The sequence below is a fragment of the Neltuma alba genome, unplaced genomic scaffold (genome assembly GCF_004799145.2).
Source record: "Neltuma alba isolate B1F8T4 unplaced genomic scaffold, ASM479914v2 tig00004697_pilon, whole genome shotgun sequence".
Lineage (NCBI taxonomy): Eukaryota > Viridiplantae > Streptophyta > Magnoliopsida > Fabales > Fabaceae > Neltuma > Neltuma alba.
Window position 1 is genome coordinate 1 of NW_021633823.1, and position 18,280 is coordinate 18,280.

General features: G+C 32.5%; 1 protein-coding gene and 2 long non-coding RNA genes across 3 annotated transcripts; 2 read left to right on the forward strand and 1 right to left on the reverse strand.

Annotated features, from left to right (window-relative positions):
• Positions 1–4: 4 nt before the first annotated feature.
• On the forward strand, positions 5–1,220 carry LOC114745500 (uncharacterized). Its single transcript, XR_003740207.1, has 3 exons — positions 5–54; positions 1,022–1,106; positions 1,196–1,220. It is a non-coding gene; the product is annotated as an uncharacterized LOC114745500 (long non-coding RNA).
• Positions 1,221–5,513: 4,293 nt separating this feature from the next.
• Positions 5,514–6,746, forward strand: LOC114745499 (uncharacterized). The gene is made up of 2 exons (XR_003740206.1): positions 5,514–5,589; positions 6,188–6,746. It is a non-coding gene; the product is annotated as an uncharacterized LOC114745499 (long non-coding RNA).
• A 2,619-nt stretch (positions 6,747–9,365) lies between these two features.
• On the reverse strand, positions 9,366–13,587 carry LOC114745498 (probable flavin-containing monooxygenase 1). Its single transcript, XM_028933661.1, has 5 exons — positions 13,147–13,587; positions 12,292–12,529; positions 11,644–11,819; positions 10,377–10,738; positions 9,366–9,705 (listed from the first exon to the last, which is right to left on the reverse strand). Exons 1-5 carry the CDS (start codon positions 13,585–13,587, stop codon positions 9,366–9,368), a joined length of 1,557 nt encoding a protein of 518 aa, XP_028789494.1.
• Between the last annotated feature and the right edge of the window lie 4,693 nt (positions 13,588–18,280).

Genomic DNA, 18,280 nt, shown 5'->3' on the forward strand with positions numbered 1-18,280 from the left:
AGTCAATTCAACTGGTTAATTCAGCAATTCATCTTCTACTCATGGAGCGTACCAGTATCCTTCTAATCAATGCTGTAGCCCATTGGATGATTCAATTTTTTTTCTCCATATTCTAGTGACATCAGCATGAAATCATGTGGAGGATGCCTTGCATTTTGTGTTTCTTTAAATCTCTTTCTCATCTAGCCAAAACCTTCTTTTTCATGTAAAACGGAACTGATTAATAAATGAGTTATGACATCAACTAAACTTTACTAGGCACATTTTGGTCTTTATGGTAAAAAGCTTAAGCTTTGGGTTTGAAGTAACAAAATATAAGAGTGGACTTACTAGCACCTTTTCGTCTTTATGGTAAGCGCTGAAAATAAGCATTACCTTGAGGTTTCAAGTTCAAATGCTAATACTCAGAGAGGGGAAAACAAGTACAAGGGTGGAGTTGAAAGAAAAGCCTGAGACTTTTTAGGTTCTCTGTACTGCTAGAGCCGTCAGATAAATAAGATAATACAGAGAGAAGAGAGGGGGATTGTGGTGCAATATCTTCAAATCAGCACTGGAAAACAGTCAGACAATAGCTAGCCATTTGAGTACTATAACAGAATTATTGTGTTAGAATTAATTGGAGAACAAATAATGTCTGATGTGCTCCTAATATCATGCAACTAGCGCCAGTTTTCCTCTTATAATAGCAGAGCTTTACAAACAATGATTTACATCCAATTGTGATCACTTTTGCATGGACCAATTTTGGTGACTAAGTCTAACTTTGAGACGTACCCGTCGTCACAGAGTTGTCAGAAACATATGAAGGAAAATATTTAACTGAAACTAACTGCTCCCCTGTGTGTGTGGAGTGTGCCTGCCTTGCCTAAGAGAACAGAAAAGATTAAGCTAATTTTATTTTGGGTTAAACTTTTATTCAAGGCTGTCCTTCAACTGTTGGGAACTTTGCAGTGTTTTCCGCCTTTTTCCTCACGCAACTCACATGAAATTTCTGTGTGGATGAATACTTGACTAAATAAAGATGAAAAAAACTTTCAAGATTTTCAAGTCCCCAGGAGTATGATCTTGTGAACAAGTACAATTATGTTGCAAGCCTTTGGAAAAGGGTCAGTACTGAGTATTAATGTTTATCAACTTATTGAAGAAATTTTAATCTTGCTTTGCAGTAAATGGTTTATCAATCTTCTATTTTCAGGTATCAACAGTAACTGGAGAATTACTTTATGATAAGCATTGAGACGGTGCTAACACCTTGGAAGATGCATCAAAAAGTTAGACAGTATTATTCTGATTTATATACTTTCTTTTGGGTTACCATCATTTCTTCTGGGTTCAACCCCTGAATTAGGCTTTCAATTTTGTCCTCGTTTGAATCTACTTATATAAGTACGTTTCACCGTAAGCCAAAACAAATTCTTTTCACATGCTTACTTTTATTCGTAAATTACGATTAAAAAGTTGTTTATAAGCCATTCTAAGTTGGCCCTTCGTAGAATTTGGTAAAGCGTGTTAGAGTGGCATAAGACTCTCAAACACTTCCCCGCGTCTCATTCACCATCATAGTACTCGTAGTCTCACTGATCTGTTTGTTCCTTGGATCCTGCCAAGTCATGACTAAGGTAGTTGTATTTAGCATTACATGTCTACATAGCTTCACTGTCTGCTAGTCTTCTTTGCTTCTTCCACTCACAAACATCCTCACTGACCACACCATTAAATTTGAAGGCAGTTAAGTGAATTTAGTTTGTGGCGTTGGACTCATGCTTTTATGCTAAGTCGTCGTTCCAGAATGGGTGGGTAAGAAGTCACTTTCTGAAGACATGGCCTACACTTAAATGCCTCTAGTGGTCTGATTCAAATCATGTTTAGGGATAAAAATCTATTCAGCTCTGATACCATGTAGAAAAGGAGGAAAAACAGAAGGGAGCAAAAAGTCTTATAATAACACCCGGCAAAAGGTAAGGCCTTCAACAGAAAATGCTAGAGTCTTCAACTTCCTCAGTTTGGTGTTTTGTCGTTTGAGTGGATGGTTACCTTATAGAACAGGGTGTCTCTTGGTTAAATACCAACTTATTAGCACACAAGCTAAAGGTAAAGTGCGTGATTGAAAATGGACGCATCATAAACTGGTAAAGCAAAGCAGTGAATGGGATTATTACCTCCATAGAATTCAGGCAAGTCCTCATCAGTATGGTGCCCTACCCCCGTGCTTATTAAGTGTTTAACATCTTTCTGAGGGATGCAGGGTGCTTGACTTTGTAGATCGAAAGAGGGAGAGAATTTTGAAGATAATTTATGCAAATCTACGGCTAGAATTGGAGTTATTTTTCTATTTTTATAAATTATGGCCATTTTGATAGTTTTGTAAGCGTGTGTAAACTGGAAATTATTAATCATCCTCGCTTCCAACAACACCACAAGCCTTATCCCATTATGTGGGGTTGGTTGCATGAATCACATGACACCATCATGTTCTATCAATAACCCAGTCCTTAGATATGTTGTTGACTAGGAGGTCTCGTTCACTTATTTTATTAAGCGTTTTCTCTCGGTCTTCCTCTGTCCTTTTTATAAGACTCCATATTGTTTGATCTACTCTTCTCACCGGGGCCTCTAATGCCCTTCTCTGCACATGTCCAAACCATCTTAAGTAATTTTCAATCATTTTCTCTTGGATAGGTGCCACACCGACTCTTGTTCTAATATTTTTATTTCAAATCTTATCTTTCTTGAATGACCACACATCAATCTCAACATCTCATTTCATTCTTCCATTCTTCTTGTCCTACCACCAACTTTTGCTTTTGTTTTCCTTTTATATACCTAACATTCACTACGTACAACATAGCTGGTCTTATAACAGTCCAATAAAATTTTTCTTAAGTTTCTCAGGTACTTTCTTATCACAAATACTCCGTAGCCTTCCTCCTCCACTTTAACCAGCCAGCTTGTATTCTATAAGAGACGTCTCTATCAATTTTTCCCATCCTCATATATAATGGATCCTAAGTATTTAAACTTTGATACTTGAAGAATGATTTGATCCCCCATCTTTACCTTCAAATCTCCATTGCCTTGCCTTCTCTCAAAATTACAATACATATATTTTGTTTTATTCCTACTCAAGCAGGAACATTTTGACTCCAAAATCCTTCTCCATAACTTCAATCTAGTGTTAATCTCTTCTTTTGATTCCGCTATGAGAACTATGTCATCCGCGAAGAGCATGAACTTAGGATTCTTTTTTGAATAGTTTCGGTTAGAACATCTAAAACAATATTAAACAAGTACGGACTCAAAGAAGATCCCTGATGTAGGCCAATCTTATAAGGAAGTTCTTTGTCTCACCTCCAGTCGTTCTTACACTAGTAGTTATCCCCTTATATAATCTTGTATGGCTTTGATATAAGCAACTCGTACATATTTCTTTTCCAAAGCCTTCCGCATTACTTCTCTTGGTACACGATCATAAGCTTTTCCTGGTTAATAAAAACCATATGTAAATCCCTTTTTTTATTCCTATATCTTTTCATTAACCCTCTTAGTAAATAGATAGCTTCTGATGGGGATCTCCCTAGCATAAATCCAAATTAGTTTTCCGAAATAGAAGTCTTCAACCTCAGCTTATATTCCATCACTTTTTCCCACAACTTCATTGTATGACTCATAAGTTTTATCCCTCTGTAGCTTGCACAGTTTTGAATGTCTCTTTTATTCTTGTAAATAGGAACTAAAATGCTTCTCCTCCAATCATCCAGCATATTCATAGAGCGTAAAATTTTATTAAAAAGTTTGGTTAGCCACACCTCACCGTCATCGTCCAAACATTTCCAAACTTCAATAGGGATATCATCAGGTCTAACGGTTTTACCATTGTCCATTTTCTTGAGAGTTGCTTTAACATCTCCGATACGGATCCTGTGGTAAAAAGCCAAATTCCGATCATCTTCGTTAATTAGCAACTCCTGTGTAAGTCTTGAGTCGCATAATTGCTTTCCTTATTAAACAACTTGTAAAAGTAAGCCTCCCATCTATCCTTAATATCACCATTAGTAACTAGTACCATCTTCATCCTTTATACACTTTATTTGGTTCAAATCTCTCTTTTTCTTCTCTTTTTGTTTCGTAATCTTGTAAATATTTCTTTTTCTCGACTTTGTTCTTAACTCCTTATAAAACCCCTCATAAGCTTTAGTACGTGTTTCGCTCAATGCTCTCTGTCTCTTTTTTAGCGAACTGATATTTTTTCCGTTTTTTTATACTATTACACAAATGTATGGCCTTAAAACAATCTCTTTTCTGTCTGATGTTTTCTTACACACTCTTATCCCACTACCAAGTCTCCTTATCTCTTCAACCATGACCTTTGGATTCTTTCAAAATTGCTTTAGCTACCGTACGAACCCTTGTAACTATCTCTTCCCACACCATGTTTGCATTTCCTTACAACTCCAAATCCCTTCCTCCAAAAGGTCCTTTTGAATAACTCCCGCTTTTCACCTTTTAACTGCCACCACTTAATCCTGGGTTTTACCACTTGATGGTACTTTTGCCTGGTACTCTTAAAACGTACATCAAGGATAAGTACTCTATGTTGGGCAGTCACTCCATCTCCAGGAATCACTTTGCAATTAGTACACAATCTTCTGTTCGGATTCTTAATAAAAAAGAAATCAATCTGTGATTTTGAGGCACCACTCTTGTATGTGATTAAATGCTTCTCTCGCTTCTTAAAACAAATGTTGATAATCTTAAGATTGTATGCAAGAGAAAAGGTGAGAATAGATTGTCCTCCACTATTAACCTCTCCAAAACCAAAATCACCATGAGCCCTACTGAATTATCCTGTTTTCTTACCGACATGTCCATTAAGATTCCCACCGATAAAAATTTTTTCTTCGAGTGGTATGCTTTGAACCAACTTCTCCATATCTTCCCAAAACTTATCTTTAAGGTGTGTTTCTGTCCCAACCTGAGGTACATAAACGCTAATGATATTAATAGTATTCTTTCCAACTACTCTTAAAGATTATTCTATCCTTAAACCTTTTAACTTCTACCACATTTTTTTTCCATATTTCATCAACTATGATACCAACACCATTTCTTATACTCACCTTTCCTATGTACCAAAGTTTATACTCTCCAAGTTCCTTGGCAACGTCTTCAGTCCATTTGGTTTCTTAGAGGCACAATATATTAATCCTTCTGACCCTCATAACTCCCACTACTTCCATAAATTTCTCATTCAGCGTCCCAATATTCTAAATGCCAAATCTAATCTTGGTCTCATGAACTAATTTTTTTAGCTGCCTCCGTCCAAGAGAATGTGGTAGCTCTCGCTCACTTAACACGACATCTGGACAACGATGTAGCGGCTCTAGCTCACTTCTCACTGTACTGGAGCTATACAGTGCGTCACTTCCGAGCAACGATCTAACATTAGTATAATTACTTCGTTGATCCATGTTCATGAGATTCGACGGGTTTTTACGTTGGCTATCGAGGGTCTAACACAACCCTTCTCTTTTATACGGGCTTGGGACTGACTATACAATATAGGCGGAGTTATAATCATCCTGCTTCCAAGTGAGTAAATTTCACTGGCGTTTTTTTTTTCTCCCCTTTTTGCCAGGTATGTAACACGTTGGACTTTAATAGTAGATGATTTGATTTTTTTTCTCCCTAATCAAATGATTACTATCAGAATAAATTTTACCTTTAATTACTCCTGTTGGGTAACTAGAAGGTTGATGAATAAAATTAGTTAATTTTAGACGTGCAGACCTGGTATTAAGTGTTACAAGATCATCAATTAATCTTCTCATCTTAAGTGTTATGGGAAAAAATAGCAAGGTCTTTGCTTGCATATGTGTTCTATGTCTATGCCCTTTGTCATTATGTGGGGTCTGCTCTTTGTGCGCAGGCAGCTATGCTGAGACTATATTTACCAGTAGATAATGCGTTGTGCACTTATTATTATTGCTGTAATAGAATTATATATATTATTTCCTTTTTCCCTTAGTTTTCTTTGACTTTTGGAAGCTGGACCTGTCTGTGAGGATCCTGTTCTTAATCAAATATCTTTCTCTGTCATCCCCATGACAGGCGATCTATTTATTTCTATTTTTGTTACCATTTAATCCTTATTCCTATAAGCTTTGCTTAAGTACGTCACTTTTTGCAGGTTTCATGACCAAGTTAACACAACGTTGGCCTATCTCCATCCAATTAACTGCTCAAGAGAGAGAAAAGTCCATGTGGTGTTTGACATGACGACAATCCCTGCCTTCTTGATTGTTCTGGGGTGCCTTTACTTGGTACTGAGGCCAAGGCGACCTAAACCAAAGATTAATTAAGATTTCCGGCCACAATTATGAACTTCAATCAATTCTTGTTCGGATTGTTACAACTGTTTCCCCGAGTGTAATAGTTCAGTCTTCGTGTAAAAGGCATTATAGGTTGGGCATCAATATACCCCCCCGAAAACAAAAGGGGCTAATTGAAATAAGTAATAGAGGGCTGCTTTATAGTTTGGGGATCAGTTGCCGAAACTAGTGAGAGAAGGGTGACAATGAGAGAGAGTCGAGGTCATGAATGTGTAAACCATTTTGATTTTGACCATAGGACTCACAAATATCGGTTGGGCAGGATTGTTCATAGGTCTGATTTGGCTTGATTTTGTTGATCATACTGCTCTAATCAAAGTAGGAAATCTATAGATATATTTGGTTTTGCCTTCCAAACGATCTCGTTCGTTTTTTGTTGGGTATTGTTGAATTTCGTTTAGCTTGGGAGAATTCTACGAAAAGAAGTTTATAATTACTAAGGCCTCAATGAGAAATTTTTAGAAAAATATAATGTTATTTGCAAGTTCAATGTTGTTAAAACTTATTAAAATGTTTCTTTTTGTGGGATTCTCTAGTTTTTTATTTGGTGAGTTGAATTTCGTTTAGTTTGTTTATAGTTAATTACTACTTCCGGTCATTAATATAAGATCTCGTTTGGCTTTTATTTTGATCCTTAATATAAGCTCCAAATCCATTTTGTCTTTTATATTTATATATATTTTTTTAAAGTAGTTCTTCTAATAATAGTAGTTCTAGTTAATATATTTGATTAGTAAGAATATTTTAGGAAAGACAACATCTATCTATTACAAATGACTAACTTAATTTATTTATTTAATTTCTTTAAATTAATCAACTAGTTCTTATAATTAAGAGTGGAAGTAGTATATATTTAGAAAAGCTTAACTGTTAAACCTATTTCCATATTGGTTATTTAGACAAAGCTCAATTTAAGTTGAAATATAATGCAAACAACAATTTAGCTGATTTATCATTCAAAAAAAAGTTGAAATTTTATTTAAGAAAAAAAAAATTCCATATTGGTTATTTAGACAAAGCTCAATTTAAGTTTAAATGTATTTGATGTTAGTTTTAAATGTTTTAAGTTCATATGGTATTTAGTAATTCTAAAATTAAATTTTTTTTTTTGTGGTAATTCTAAAATTAAAGTTAAAAGAGAAAAACTCATGCCTGTATTTTAATGAACACGGGCAACAATTTATTTAAAGTTTTGGGGTTGGTTAGGTTAGATTATAGTCAACTCACTTTTATCAAGCTCAATTGGTAAAGTTGATTTTTGCGTACAAAAACTGGGTAATTTAGTTGGATTCAATTGATTTGGTTGAATTTTAACAATGCTCAGAGTCAGATTCACTAGTAAGAGTTGAACAACACGTTAACAAGTGTAGCTTGAAATACAAAGAGGGGAGAATTCCAATAAATCCTCTGAGTACCTAGTTAATATTAATCAACTATTTTAAAAAAATTTGAAATTTCACAGCATGACTAAAATTTTATGCGTGAAAACACAAAAATATCCTTACTTTATTTGTGTTTTTTGTTGTAAATTGACGAATTTGAGCTGTAAATCATTGTAATTTTATGCGAGAATGAATAGCTTAAAGTTGATGATTTACAATAAGAATTGGGCAGTTGGAAACAAGAATTTGGCTATTTGTAACATGAATTGGACGATTTGCAATTTAAATAAAGTAATGATATTTTTGTCTTTTCACACATAAAATTTTGGTTAAGGGAGTGCAGTGAAATTTTAGAATTTTTTGGGGTTGACTGGTATTAGTTGGCTGTGAGTTTACTGAAATTCTCCCAAAAAGAAAATGGTCCGGAACCAGGTGAGTCAAAGAGGGCAGGATGGGATTTAGAACGTTGAAAGTCCTTTGTTGACAGTTGCCAGATTTAGACCTTGCATTCTCTTCATTTGACTCTACGCATTTAACTATTTCCAAAATCACTTATTCTAACCCAAGACATTATTATTATTATTATTATTATTATTATAGAAATCAAGATTGTTAACTATTGCCCTCTATACTAAATATAAGAACTAGACAGGGGGTGTATTTTGATCCTAAATATAAGACTTTAATTTATTTTGTTTTTCAAAGTATACTTTTTTTTCGATTTTCAGGTAGTAGTCACAATTGTGAACTATACCCATCAAATTTTAGTAGTTTATTTATTATGTAATAGTATGGATTTTTCATCCGTTGAATTTTCCAAGCAAAGGGTGAGATGAGATCAGGAGAAGAAAATGAGGGAAAAGATGAGGAGAGGGTATAGATCCAAATATATAATAGTGCAAAGATGGCCCACTTCAACCTTATTCAACAGATCTGAATATTAAAAAAAAAAGACTAATCCTAAAATAAAGGAATGAAATGAAGCATCACCAACACTCTTTAAGTCAAGACAGTGAAAAGAAAGAAACAAAGAAAAGAGTATGGGTCAAACACTTGTAAAATATTTTTCTTGCTTGCGCTTTTAAGGCCAATCATAACTCTTTCTATGTTGCTCTAGTCTAATGATTTATGGGATTCTGTCGCATACCAATAATAAGCTATGAAAAAAAAAAACATGTATGTAGCCTCTTTTTTTTTTTTAAGAAAAAAAAACACTTGTAAGATACTAAAACTTGGAAGATCATTCAACATCAACTCAAAAGACCTTAAAAAACTGAAGATTGACTAGGAACGATTTAATACAGCTTTCTAGTGAATTATTCTTGATACATAAAATTTGAAAGAATTACAAATGGTGAAAGAGGAGAGTAAGGATAGAGCTTGAATAAGCTTCTGAAAACTCTCCTCTTTTATTCCAAGCTAGAGAGAGAATGACATCATCAACAAGCATTGGTTCAAGTAGAAGAAACTTTTATTGCTCAAACACGGAGTCTTAAGTTCGAGTCCACATGAATATAAAAAACACTTTTAAAACAGCTAGTTTCAATTAAATCCGACAACACTCGAATCCAGCCCAGTCAGATAAAGAATGACATCAGGAAGAATAATCCAAAGGACCATAAGGCTCAAACAGTTCAGCCATGAATCCCTTCTTTCTTCTAGGGTTCCAACCCATGTCCTTGCAGAGCTGGTCATTATACCATATATGTAAGGCACCTACACATGACCTCCTATGGTACTGCCCTGAGTTTTGCTTCATATAATCATCCCATTTCTTCACATCTTTCTTCATTTCCCCAATGCTTGGCACTTGGAACGTCCCATCCAGAAGCTCCGCCAGCCACCGGCATGTCATCTCATATGTATACAAGTTTGCAACGCTTTCTGAGAACCCAATCACTGCCAATTGTGGTATTTCCGGATGTATGCATTTTCTGATACCACACCATTCAAATTAACCATTTTATACTCTTCAATTTTTATTCCTCAAACATCCATTGTATTGTATTGTATGTATTCATTTGTAAATATTACTATTCAAATCCTTACTATAAGGCTCAATTGATTAATTTTAAAACAAATTAAGCAAGGTAAATAAATTATTTTAAAGTATTTGTATTTTTTTTAAACTAATTTGTCTAACTTATAAATTGATATATAAGCTAATTATGCAAACTGACATATAATCTAATTACACACATAAGTATTTTAAAGAAATCATGTAATACATACTATAATTAAGTAATTTATTTAGCTCTCTTAATCTTTCCAAATCAGTCAACTGTGTTATTATATTAAGGAGTGGGGTTAATATAAAAGAATGGCATCAACTGGGATTCAGTTCATACTCTAAAGTACTTCTACGATTTTTCATATAAGATATAGCTGAGGGATTAAATTTGATTCTAAAGATAATATCTCAAATTATTTTATCTCTCATATTAATTATTTTTTTCAAACCAATTCATATAACTTATTAAGTAACATATAATCTAATGTTATATATAGAAATATTTTAAGGAGATTGTGTTACATTTGTTGTAATTAACTAATTTAGTAGATTTTTGTAATAAGAAAGACTCGAAATCAGAAAAAATGGCCTCACCTATAGAGAGGAACGGTTGAATTTGGAGAGCCGTCAATAAGGTCTTGGAAAGTGGGAGAAGCAAAGATATCTTTGAGCTTCTTATCACCTCTGAAACCAGTTGCTAATATCACCAAATCTGTCTTGAGGGGTTTGTCTTCTTCTCCATCAGCCAAAATTCCCTCTTGGCAGAAGCCAAAGCTTGGAGCTTTCTTCAAAAGAATACTTCCCTCTTCAACCTTTTCATAGAATTTGTCAGGCATGGATGGGATCAAGCAAGAGTTTATGGCTTGATGGAAGCTATGGTCTGGTACCATTCCAAACTTACGCAGTCCAAGCTTCCTTGTAATATGGGTTTCAACGAATTTTGAGGACAGCCATCTCTGTTCATGATTTAAAACAAATATTAATTAATTCTTAATCTTAACTACCAGCATGTTGTTATTATACTAACTCAGGTACTTAATATTGAGAGTTAGATAATTAATTTGTAAATATTAAAGAAATTAGTTAAGTTGATTATTTATAATAAATATGTGCTTTCTTTCATAAATTATCCTTTTTAATTATTTGCATTTGAACTACATACCTTGGTGAGAATTTCTTAATATGCATGCACAATTAATAAAGATATTTTAAAGAAAAATTATAAATTTGAGAGGCAGTGGATTGAAGTATTATATTTAAGACTAAATCTAACCTCCAACTATTTCTTATATATAGGACTGAAGGTAGTACTATCCCTGATCTTTAATATAAGAGTTAAATAACTAATTTTTGAATATTAAAAAAATTTGTTAATTAAGTTAGCTAGTGGTAGCAGATGTGTGTTAGTTTTTCTAAAATACCCTCTCTAATTAATTATATGCATAAGAAGTACCTCTTAATGAAAACACTTTGACTATGTGCAATCAATAGGATACTTAGGTAAACAAATTATAAACTTAGGAGGGATTATGATTTTATATTTAAGATCGAAATAAATCTTTTATCTGACTACTATCTCTAATTCTTAATATAAGAGTTAGACAACTAATATGTTAATATTAAGAAAATTTATTAAGCCGTCATTTGTAACAGATATTGGTTGATTGTTTTTTTATAATATCCTCTTTACTTATTTGCATTATAACTTCTGTGCAGTCGGTAAGATGATTTGGAGGAAAAAAAAATTATAGACTTATAAGACAAAATCGATTGAGATTTCAAATTTAATACCAAAATAAACCTTTTTATCTAACTATTATATTTAAAAACTGAGTGAGTATGAATAATCTATGAGCATTACCAGGGGCGAAAGAATAGTAGCAATGAGACTAAGTAGGAGGCCTTCACCAGGCTTGTGAACGAGAAGCTCTGAGAAACGAGTAAGGTAGAGAAAGGCTAGAGGGATTCCCCATGGCTGATAGTCTGGAATGTTCCAATGCTCACTCCTGTATAAAACCCTACACGGATGCCTCTTCCCTGCATATGTGTGTGTGTGATTATTATTCAAACAAGACGGTGGCAGATTCAGTACAATTAATGTTTTAAAAGTCAGACCGTTCCAACGCTTAGACCATTGAGTCAGACCGGTAGTATAATAACTAAATTAAAAATAATAGTATATGTCATTAACTATTATACAAACAAAATGGCAGATACAATATACTACTTCCGGTTTTTGATATAAGAACTAGTTGATTAATTTGAGTGGATTAAATAAGTTTGTTAAGTTGGTATTTGTAATAAATAGATATTTTTTTTAAATACCCTTACCAATCAAATGTATTAGCTAAAACTACTATTACTGCAAGAACTATCTTAGAAAAAAGTGGATAAATATGAAAAAACAAAGATAATTAAGGCTTATATTGAGGATCAAAATAAAAATCAAATGAGTTCTTATATTAAGGATCGGAAGTAGTAATTAATGAATGAAGTTTAATGAATTTACCGTTGACCGCTTGGCACTCCATTGCGATATCTAACGCAGATTTCTGGAATCCAACGACGGTGACGTGCTTGCCTTTGACAAAGTGAGAAGCAGTTTGGTTGTCCATGGCGGAATAGTCCTGCGAGTGCATCACTTTCCCTCCAAACACCTCTGGGCCTTTGTTTGGAGGGAACTCTGGAATATTCGGAACATCGCTGAATCTTCCCACGCATAGAATCACAAAATCCACCACGTATTCCTGCACACATGCATGTACACGCGCCAACACATATGCATACATGAATGGAGTTATGATACAAAACCAACTGCGTGAATGCGCGCACGTCTAAGACCATCATGTTCAGTTCGGTGCAAATCACTGAAGATCCCAAAAGGATGCAAAAATGTCACGACTGTTACTTTTTAATGGCCGGTCACTGCGTCACACATCCATTTATTATATTCTAAAAGTTAAACGACATTTTCTTAGTTAGCCATGGCATTTTTGCCTCCTTTGTACAGGAATCTTCTTCAACATTATGATACCATGTGCGCATTCATAAATATTTCGTAAATAGATTTATATCCTAACCCTAATTAATAAATAAAAGGATTAAGGTGTAAATTTGTTTTGGAAGTTTTCATTCAGAAGTCTTTACCACTCAGAAGTTTTGTTCAATATAAATTTACCCTGAAAGTTTAAAATTGTAACAAGAAGGGACAGTATTGTTATGATTTTAAACTTCCAAGACAATTTAAATCTGCACCTAAAAAAACTCTCAGGTGCTGAGTACTCATGAGTGAGAACTTCCAGAATAAATTTACATCTTAACTTTAATTAAAATGAATAGCATAGAAAAATGGATATGTAGCTACCTCGCTGGAATCATTGAGGGTGTTCTTGACAGAAACTTTCCATTTTCCTTTGGAGCTGAAAGGCTGGCCAGTGCCACCCCAGAGATGCCAAGCCTTCATCTCATGCTCAGGAGGGCCATGGTAGTGAAGGCTTTGGACAATAGTGTTGAACTTGACGTGCCTTAGCAGATCAAAGTGGTTGGCATAGTCAGTGATGTATTGGAGGACGAGCTGGTTGTGAGGGAAGTCTTGGAGGACAGAAGAAGGCCATGGGAAATCAGAGAACTGAAAGAGGGCCTTGGGAGTTTGGAGCTTAGTGGTGGCTATGGTTTTGGACCAAACTCCTCCAATGCTGCTCTTGGCTTCCAACACTATGGGATGGAAGCCCTTCTGCAGCATGTATTTGCAGGCAAGCAGACCACTTATTCCTGCACCCACAATGCCTACCTGCCTTCTCTCCATACTCTCAATATGATCTTGTTTCTCTGTGCCTCCCTCCTCCACTCTCCATATATATATATACACGCGCACACACCAACAAGCAGCCACTTTTTTTGATCTAAATATATACATATATATATATATATATATATATCCCTGTGTGTAGTCGGTGCTTATCATTAAGATGAGTATTGTGTGCATTGTTGTAATGAAATCTGAACTTTTTTGAAAAAATTAATTTGAATGGTCCATTTTTTATATTTTCAATATTATCTTCTTTCTATGCCTCCCTCCTTGACTGTATATATCCAACAAGCAGCCGCGTTTTGTGTGTGTATATGTGTCTATACACGCACATCCCAATAAGCAAACAATCACACATTATTCTAGTCTTATTTATAGGCTATAAAAAGCAGGTTTTTTTTTCCCCTAAATATAGCTACATTCTAATTAAAGACAATCATGTTCGAGGGACTATCAAGTACTAAATATTTTTTTTTTTGGTGAATGTCAAGTACTAAATATAAGCGCTTCTTCTAATAAAAATTCGAATATTAATTTATCATATTATGAGGAACTAATTTCTTCTATTAACTCCAACCCCCCGGTTGATGAAGGCTTTTTTTTTATAAGCATCATCATTAAATTTTGAACATAAACATACTATTTTATTCTTAAATTATTATTATATGGATTGTTATTTTTTAAAATGTATTTAAATAAGATTAAAATTAAAAAATTGTTAAACTTTAAGATAGTGTTGATGATATTTTAAAAAAAAAATTCTTCGATAAAACTTGATAAAAATAACTTATAAATCAAATTAGAAAAGTACGTATATAACTTCCAAGCAGCCCTTTCTGTCAATATTGTCGCCTTACTCATTTCACTTATTTTCTCGGGGCTGGCGCACATATTTTAATGGGAAAAACAAGAGAAAAGACCAAGTGGCAGCAATACATATCATTATAGTTGATTAATTTAAATAAATTAATAAAGTTGGCTAAGTTAATTATTTATAATAATAAGGTATTATTTTACTTAAAATACTCTTATTAATCATGTATTAATTAAAACTATTATTAAATTGAACATTTAACATGTGTAACTATTACAAAAACTATTTTGAAACAAAGAGATAAACATGAAAGACAAAATGTATTATAATCTTATATTTAAGATCAAATTGAAAGTGAAAATATCTCTTATATTAAAAATCGGAGATGGTATTATGTTTTAATAAGGTCACATCATAAAAATTAAAAATAACAAAAAAGTTCTGTATGAAATTGATAGTGAGAATTTCCCCCCCTTAATTATTGCACGTCCCGTGATGTTTGCCTTTCCTGATAAGGAAAATTGTCTTGTGCTGAAAAACAATTGCGTCAACTATTTAAAATATTATATCCTGTTATATTGTTGCTTTGATTTGATGTGTCTATATATTCTTCATTGGGTGGAGCTAGCGCGGCACGATGCTTCCCGGCCATCACTTGCATAGTTGCATGTGTGTTTAGCTGTACACGTGGCAAAAGAGAAGAAGCCGGCGCATATTAGGCGTGAAGACCATATGAGTTTGATATTAAATTTTTTGTCAGTACTAGTATTATTATTGATCCTTTTCATTTGATTGAATTGTTGTTTTAAAATGAAAATTAAAAATTCATCAACAATATTAAAATATTAAATTTTTATGATTATGTTAAAATGAAGAGTGGATAGGTGGGGTTATGTTATTTTGATAAAGACTATGATTCATAATATATAAGCATCAAATTTTTGAAAGTGTCTTTTTTTTTAAGCATTATTCTAGATTTATTGGATCATTTAATGCATTTTTTATTTTTATTCCCAATTAATTATATGTCTCTCACATGTCTTTTTTCTATTCATTCCTTTCATCTATTTTTTTCGCGTATTCTTTCTCCCCCTTGCTCACTTTATGAATATCAATGTTTAAGAAAAATAAGTTGCATTCTTTTAACATATTTATTATATTTAACTAATTTTAACTAATTTTTTAAATTGCATGAGTTGGTTATTCGATGTTTATATCTTGAACCTACTTGTTTCTAAGAAAAATTTTAGAAAAATGATTATAAAATTTGAAAATTCCCAGATGGTCACCCCAATAAACAAATTTTCAATTTAGGTACAGCTGACCCAATTAAGATTTTGACATTTGCTAAAATAACCATATTGCTTTTTACCTTTTTAAAAAAGAAACTATCAAACACCCTCACTGGTTGGCTGGTTGTCGGAGCTCCAGCGTCAGTGGCCACCTCATAGAGCTCTGGCGACCGGCTGACGATCGATCACTAGAGCTTCGATGACCGACAACTTTTTTTTGGAATTTTTTCAGATCTAGTAACATGATTAATAAGTTCTTTAATACTATTAATAAGTTTGGTATTATCATTAACAATAGGTTTTCAAGAAAATTCACAAAGTGGCATTTTAACAATCTAACGATATGAACAATTTTCATAACACCATTTACAAAGTGATATAAGAGCTTTTTACACATTGAGAGATTAGTCATGATATCATAAATAGATAATTTTTCAGGTATTGTAAGGCGATTAACAAGTTTTTCAATGCCATTAACAAGTTTGGTATCACTATTAACAGTATGTTTCCCAAAAAAAAAATTAAAAATGACATTTTTACAATTTTAGTAATGCGATTAGTAAGTCATGTAATTATATTAACAGCATTCATAATGTTATTAAAAAAATTTCCCTATGAAGACTGTGCAACAAAATTTTTTTCATTTATTAAGCAATCAGTACGATTATACAAATTGTTAATATCATTATATGACTTATTAACTGTATTACTGAAGTTATAAATATACTACTTTTTGAATTTTTAGAAAACTTGTTGTTAACGGTGATATCAAACTTATTAATTGCGTTCCTCTTATAGAGTATTTATTAACTTAATAAGCTTTTTAAATATACTTAAATTAATTAATTAACTCTTATATTAAGGATTGAAAGTAATACATGATAGAACTCTAGCAGGAGGCTGTGAACGTGAGGATATTTTTTAATGAGAATTTAAATACTTATTTGCGTTATGAGAACCCAAGATGTTACACAATAGGCATAATTTTGTCAAGAACCGGATTAGGTCATTTAGTGTTGATGACGTGTTAGTTCAAAGTCTTAACACCTTGAGATTTTTCCAGAGACAAACTCAAGATTTTGAGAAGTTGGGATAACACCTTAGTAAAATTAACTATCCCCGACTAAGTGCTTTGTTTTTGGATCTTTTTAACAAAAGGACTAGCACATGATGATTTTATATTACCTTCGATTCTTGATATAAGAGTTAATTTGACATTCAATTTGATCATAAATATAAAATTTAAATTCACTTTATCTCTTATTTTTATTTATTTTTTCAAGACAGTTCTTATAGTGGTTGTACATATTAGATGTTTCATCAAATAGTAGCGTTCTAGCTAATACATTTAATTTGTAAGAGTATTTTACATAAAATGATATCTATTTACTACAAATAACTAATTTAACTAATTTTTTTAATCTACTTAAATTAGTTAATTAATTTTTATATTAAAAACCAAACATATTTTTTTTTTTTTCCAGATAGGACCAGCTTGTTCCATGAAGATGATTAACGTGTGAGTCAGAGACACTAGCGCGCCAATGGACAATGAAAGTTTAACTCTCACTTGTTGGATAGGGCGTTAGGCAAGAGTTTGATCCGATTACCCACTTTCCCAAGAATCTCAAAAGACTACATGCAAACTCTTGTCTCTTCTTCGAAATCTTCTTGCTTTGATCCAATATAATCTTGATTTTGCACTAACTCTCTAAAACAAGTCTTTTTCTCTAGTTCCCTTTGTTTAGAAAAAATAGTTCAACAATCTATATACTTACTTAATATAAAAACTAGATAATTAATTTATAAATATTAAAAAAATTAGTAAAATTAATTAATTATACTAAATGTGTGTTGTGTTTTTTAAAATGTTTTTGTCAATAATGTATATTAAGAAAACTATTTAACATGTGCAATTATTATAAAGAATAGTACATAAAAAATGAATAATTATGAGTGAAAAAGTAAATTAAAATCTTATACTTAGCATAAAATTGAATCTTTAACTAATTTTTATATTTACAATTAAAGGTCATATTATTTATCAGTTTTAAATATTTGTATCAATTAGTTATTTAAATAGATTAAACACTTATATGGCCAGTGTATCACATATCTAACATTGGTTACTTGTAAACTAGCTGTATTTCATTTTTTTTAATCAATAGTTGCATTTCTTTTTTGTTTTTTTTGGGATCAGCATCAATAGTTGCATTTCGTTTTAAACTTCATGGAATATAATTATATAAGTGACAATTTTTTTCCCATAGCTTAAAGTATTATGTGATGCATTTAACATTATAAAATAATTTTTTAAGTGTATCCAATACCTTAACATATTTTTCAGTACATCCAATATCTTAAAATATTTTTTAATTTAATATCCTAAAATAGTTTTTGGTGCATCTAACACTAAAGCAAAAAAAATGTTAAGATTTTAAATGCACTTAAAAGAATATTTCAGAATAGTAAATATACCACAAAATATTTTATGATGCCCGTGCCACTGAGAAAAATGCAATTTAGCTCTCTTTTTTTTTTTTTTTTCCCATGGATAAACCACAATTTATGTTACTAATTACTA

Excerpts from the sequence above, each read along its gene's own strand:
- LOC114745498 (XM_028933661.1), bottom strand. The coding sequence starts at position 13,587 with ATGGAGAGAAGGCAGGTAGGCATTGTGGGTGCAGGAATAAGTGGTCTG. Across the intron at positions 12,530-13,146 it reads CCCTCAATGATTCCAGCGAG|GAATACGTGGTGGATTTTGT; the intron begins GTAGCTACATAT and ends GCATGTGTGCAG. Across the intron at positions 10,739-11,643 it reads CTACTATTCTTTCGCCCCTG|AGATGGCTGTCCTCAAAATT; the intron begins GTAATGCTCATA and ends AATCATGAACAG.